Source organism: Accipiter gentilis, chromosome 20 (genome assembly GCF_929443795.1).
Source record: "Accipiter gentilis chromosome 20, bAccGen1.1, whole genome shotgun sequence".
Classification (NCBI taxonomy): Eukaryota; Metazoa; Chordata; class Aves; order Accipitriformes; family Accipitridae; genus Astur; species Astur gentilis.
This window is the reverse complement of record NC_064899.1, coordinates 1,933,880-1,939,879: the sequence shown is the minus strand read 5'-3', so window position 1 is coordinate 1,939,879 and position 6,000 is coordinate 1,933,880. Positions and strand designations below refer to the sequence as shown.

General features: G+C 47.2%; 1 protein-coding gene across 1 annotated transcript in view; it reads left to right on the top strand.

Annotated features, from left to right (window-relative positions):
* Nucleotides 1–1,866: 1,866 nt before the first annotated feature.
* The window catches only part of DAP (death associated protein), a 56,023-nt gene continuing 51,889 nt past the window's right edge, over nt 1,867–6,000 (top strand). The window contains exon 1 of the mRNA XM_049823952.1: nt 1,867–2,033. Within this exon, the coding sequence (XP_049679909.1) occupies nt 1,979–2,033 (55 nt within the window). The 5' untranslated portion in view covers nt 1,867–1,978. The remainder of the gene's footprint in view (nt 2,034–6,000) is intronic.

Sequence of the window (6,000 nt, the reverse complement as noted above, 5' to 3'; positions counted from 1 at the left end):
TTCAGCCCTGCGTTTCTGAGGCATACTCAGGACAGATGTCATATTTTAGCTGTGAAGCCACAGTGAGCCTTCATACAAGTACTTGTGTTAATAGTGACGTGCAAAGTCTTGTAACGTTAAGAAATGTTACCAGCTTTTGCAAAAACAGCTAAAACACATCTTTGATGTAATTCTTCCTTGCAGTGCACCCCCACATACCAAATCTTTGCATGGAAATATGAAATTATTACTAAGTCTTAGAGAAAAACCATTAACTTCTGGGGGTTTCAATGTCATAAAGCACATCTTCTTTAATTTCAGTTCTGTAAAAGCTGGTCTAGATTAAACCTGCAACAGCAAAAATTCATACCGTCTCTGGTAACCAGCACAGGAAAATCAAACCAAACATACCTGGGAAAACCATGAATAACTGACAATATAATCTTTGAATTCAAATCCAGAGGACAGTAGACAAACAAGCATTAAAATCTCCATTTAGGAGATAATTCTGCCCTAGAAAAATTCTAATCTGAATAGACTTTGACAGAGACTGGAAAGGGAATTGGAGTCATTTGTGTTAGGCTACACAGAAGGTGACAGAGCTGAAAATATAATCTGAGACTCTAAAGTGCCATATGTGTAAGAAATTGAAATTACCCAGCAGCAAAATGCAAGAACTTAGTTACAGCATTTTTATAACATTTGTTCATGCAGGCTGTTAAGGATACTATGAAGTGATTATATTTTGGACTGTTGCCAAAAAACCCTCATATATTTACCCATCACTTATGTTTTGATGGTGGCAATACAATTGTAACAAAGAGGGATAGCAAATAACTAAAATATTGCTACATTAATTTTCCTATAACATACCTGGGATGCAGTATTACTACAGCATTTTCGGGGGGTTCAAATTCCAACCACCACCCACTCATCTTTTGGGGGACTCGCTTTCCTGATGTCAAATTATAAAAGAAAACCAGAACAGCCTGTATGGTTTACACTTCGCTGCAAATATAATTAATTTAGAGATCACGCTCTGTGTCTTTCCACACCACTCGGAAAATGTAACTGAAGCATTCGAAAAATTTCTTAAAAACGGTGCGAATCGGCACTGTGATTTCAAAGAAAAAGGTAAGGAGCCCTGAAGCACTGGTGAGATGAGTGCCATACATGCCACGTCACACACACCTGGTTCGGCAGAAGTAACTAAAGTGGAAGAGGTGAACTGCCAATTAGCCACTAATGAAAAGTAGTATTTGAAGTGTACAAGGACATAATTCAGACTGTTAACTGCCTGCACCGTCTCCTCAGAGCAATTAAATAACAAGGTGCTACTACCCTCTACGATTCCACATGCTATCCGAAGGGGATTTGAAGGCAGTCTGCTGCAGGAGCCGGTTACGTGAATTAAGATGAATTCATATTGCGGGGGGGGAGAAAAAATATATAAAAAAAGGAAAGGCAGGCGTCAGACGGGCGGCAGTTTCGCAACACTGACTTCACACTGAGCGGTGGCACACAGGCTGACGAGAAATTTGAAAAAAAAAAATAAATAAAACAATCAGGTAAACAAATAGAGAAATACACAGAGAGAGGGGCTAAGAACCGGACCGAAGCAGCAAGCAAGCGGGCGCTGTGACAGGCACCGGCCGCGTCGCCCCCGCCCTGTCACGGCCGCAGGCCGTGGCGGAGAGTCCCGGAGGCGGCAGCCGCAGGGCCCCGCACCGACCCCGGCTCCCCTCACCGGCCGTCCCCCGGCTCCCCTCAGCCGCTGCCCGCCCCGTTCTGTGGCGGAGGAGCGGAGAAGAAGGCGCAAGGGCGGGAACGCCCTCGGTGGGCGCGTCCATGGCGGCGGCGCCCGGCGGCCACGTTGACAGGGCGGGAGTGGGGCCGCGCCGCGCCGGGAAGGGAAGAAGGGGAGGGCAGGCCGGGCTGGGCTGGTAGCTCGGCCGTTGCTCGGCGTCGGGGTGCGGGTGGCCGCTGCCACACAGTAAAAATGTCTTCGCCTCCCAAAGAGAAAGCAGAGACGCGGGCCGGACACCCTCCTGCTGGTACGGCCGCCGGTTCCCGTCTCTCCGCTCTTTCTCTTCTCACTCCCCGGGGACGGGACGGGGTCGGGGGTGGGGGAAGGTAGCGGTGGGACGAGCCCCTCCGGGAGAGCCCGGTTCCCCGCGAAGTCTTGCGGGCGCCGGGGTGAGGAGGGTGAGGGCGGGCTCGGCCGGGTCCCGCCGCCGCCGCTGCTGCTGCCGGGGGCGGGTGTGTGTGTGTGAGACCCGGGCGGGGGGGGGGGGGGGGGTAGGTTCCTCGTATTTCCCCGCTCCAAAGCAACGTCTGATCCGGTTCTCCGGCAGCGGGAGTGTGCGAGGGTCCCCTCGGGATCTCTGCTCTGCCGCTCTCCCTCTTTCCCCCCTCACTGCCCTCCGGCAGCCTTCGCCAGTGGCCGGGGAGGGGGGGCGAGTCTCCCTGCCCCGCTCGCCCCGGAGGAGCTCTCTTGGTGGCGGACAAACCCTTCGGCGTTGCCAGCTTGTGAGGAGGATAGCGTTGTCTTCCTCCTCCGTGAGGGCATCCCGGCCTCGAAGGGCGGTGAAGGCCTGGGGAACTGCCGCCTGGGGCTGGGGAAGGGCGGGAAGGGGAAAGGAGGGGTCCCGGCCACCTCAGCTGCGAACGGCAGATGAAGAGTGCTCCGTGCCTCCATTTTGCCTGTGGGCGTTGTGGTGCGAGGGCCAGAGCGGGCCGCAGGTACCTAGGTTTAATTCTGGAGGCTGGCAGGGTGGGAAACAAGTCAAGTGGCTTGCTTAGCTGGCCGGCCAAGGAGCTCCGACACCTTCCACCCGGTGCTGGGTGGTCGCGGGTGGGCAGAGCAGCGGGCGGTCGGGGTAGGAGCTGCGTCGGTGGGACGCCGATCTGTGTCAGCTCCTCTCGGTACGCAGCCGGGGTTCGGTGACTCGCAGGATCCACGTCATCTTGACCCCTCACGTGCCGCTAGTTCGTTTTCCTTATTCTTCGTTACGGTTTTCTTAAAAAAGGGGACTTTGGTCCCTACACCAGCAACTTTTCATGCGTCTTGTGGTGTGTCCCGCTGGAATGGTTGGCTTTTTTAAGTGTTTCAGTCAAAAAAAATCATGTAATTCTTCATTCACAGGGTGTCAGTTTTATATTCAAATCAATCGATGAGATTTAAAGCTACATTAGGAAACAATTTTTGAACCCTAATTGAATTCTGCTCTTCTCATAATGAGGACCTGAAATTCCTTTAAATAGAGAATAGAAGTGAGAAATAATGGCTTGGCTTTGCATGGCAAATACAGTTCAGCAGTACAGTTAAGCTGGTCTCTTGGCTGAGCAGAGTCGTCCCAGTTCTGCAGCGTTCCGTGTCATGGTATTCCCTCTTACCTGAGCTCCTGGTTAGCTGGTTCAGGGAACCAAACCAAAGCACCTTTCCCAATGTGGACAGCTTTTGCTGCCATAGCTCCTCAAGCTGGCTCACCTTCAGGTCAGGTGAACTTCAGCTTTGGTGTGAAGGGATGGTTAAGACCGTAGGTTGGTTTAGCTGTGTCTTCCTGCTGCACCATAAATGGTAAGGGAACAAAGGATAAATGGCAGATATTTTCATTTAGATGCTTTGTAACTGTACTTTTGGATGTTCTTGCGTGTTTGAGAGTTTTGCTTCAAAGCCTGTCTTTTCAAGAGGTGGAATTTTTTTAAAGACCTGAAGTGAGCCTCTGTAGGCCATGGGAGAAACTAGCATTGCACAGTACAAAAGCACAACTGGAGTACAGTACAGGTTTTCCTTGCTGTCAGAGTATTTCAGTATTATTATTTGTTTTTGTATAACATGCATCCACATATGAACTGAAGAACTTTTTCAGCTGCATGCCTTTTGAGATCATTAGCATCCCTGAGGGGTTTTTGGGAGTATGCACCAATTCAGCTTCAGAAGGAAGGCAATCACCAAGTCTGTCTTTGAGGCCAGAAAAAAATTAATGCTTTACAGTATCTTCAGGTTGTTTCTGAAAGAAGATGGTTCTGAGCTGGTTGGCAGAGGAAAATGGCCCTGTGGTCTTTTAATACTTTGAAAATCTGCAATAAATGTGCTGACTAGAGACACTTTGTATTTAGTCTGGGGGCTAAAGCTAGGTTTTAATCCTCTATCTCAAGCTAGTTTAGATTCTTGGATAATAATGTAATTCAATAGGGCAAGAGTTTGCAAGCAAGTTTTAATAAAATTAAAGTAAAAAATTCTTTAAAAAAAAATAATAAAAGATGACTACATAAATACAGGTGGAATTGTGTTTGTAAATAACCAGGCAAGTTCCTAGCAAGAGAAGGATGTGAATAGGGGATCTTTTTTGACTAACGGCTTAAAAGCTCTGGTTTTGCTGTGTGTGTTGTGTAACAAGCCCTGCCTGTAATTACGGATGTGTCTTACCCCACTGAGTATGAACTGGACACATAAAGGTTAGGAAGGATTTGGATCGTCAAATTAAAGCAGAATTGACAAATCCATTGTTTTTAATAGGCATTGTTAGCTCTCGCTTACTGACTGCGTGCAGTCTGTTTGCTTCCTATCTGCATTGATCTTTCATATGGGGGGGAAGACAAGAAAAGCACTTGAAAAGACAAAGGATAATGAAATGCAAAGAAGTCTCAAGACCTCAGGCTGGTAACAGGATGCATGAAGCAACTTTGAACTCCTTTCTGAAACTTAAGAGGGCCCCAGCTTAAGGTTTATTAAATATCCGTCTACCAGTGAGATCAATGTATCTAATACATTGCTGATTAGGTTTGTACAGCTTGTAGCCCCTCTAGAGAAGTCTGCATAATTATGCTTTTAGCTGTTCATTTCTTCTGGTAGATACTGCGGAGGAATAAAGCGAGGTGATTGTGTTAATAGTTTATTTATGAAGCTTTACAATAGGTTTGTGAAAATAGTTATGTGCTTTTTCCTACATTAAAAAAATATAGCTCTGAGCCAAGATTTCTGTGAAATGAAGGTATATAATAACTCTCACTTCTGCTCCTGTTTTGTCAGACACTAATGTATGCTCTACTCCCTTAAGCTTGCAGAATGGCCTATTTTGTGTTTCCCTCAGTCCTGGCTTTTCATACATCTTATCAATGTAATGCAGTCTATTATTGTACAGTTCATGAGAAACACATTTTTTTCTTAAAATTTAATACTGTACTCAAGGAAAATGGGAAGCTGCTAAAGCTCTTGGTTATACTTTGGATTTCTCAAAGTTCCTGTCCGGTTGCTGTGACCAGCGGGCAATTTGGGTTGAGCTGGAAGGTTTCCCTGGGAAGGACTGCCTCGGGTCTGCAGCCTGAGCAAGCTGGGGCCAGAGCTGTCGCTGAGCTGCGGTGCTTCTCTAGGTACTCGGTGCTTGCTGCGGCTTGGTGGAGTTTATCTCAGAGTTCAGTCTCAGAAACTGGGAGCAGTCTTGAAGAAGCACAGCAGTGGGGGGAAAAAAAAAAAGTAAATAGACTTGAGAATGTTTACTGACTCCAGATCGTCTTGAGTAGTAATTGATTAACACGGTTGTTTAATACATTTCCAAAAGGAGTAGTCATACCCTTAAGAGGAACGCAGGCTAGCGTTCACAAGACAAACAAGACAGTCCTGTCTGCCTCTTGGGGGGCTGGGAGGGAAACATGCCAGGTAATAATTAAAATCCAAAACTCAGCTCTTACCCAGCAGTGAGGCAAACAGACTTGCGCAGTTGCTCTTCTCGGAGCGTGCTGGCAGGCGATGCCCAATGAGTTTTAAGTGACAAAATCACCATGGTAAGCATCTGTCAAATTATGTAGTAAGAAATAGATGAATCCTCGTAAGTCCCAAGAAAATCTCACAAATGGAGTGAGTTTTTCTTTAGCTTGGTGGATGTAATCATCATTTCTTCTCTCTGTCTAACCCTGAGGCGTAGCTTGGTTGAAACCTTCTGAAAAGGAAGGTGAATTATGTTGCAAGGGTATTTCTCTTCTTAAGCTAGGTCTCTTGAAACTAGATCGGGTATGAGC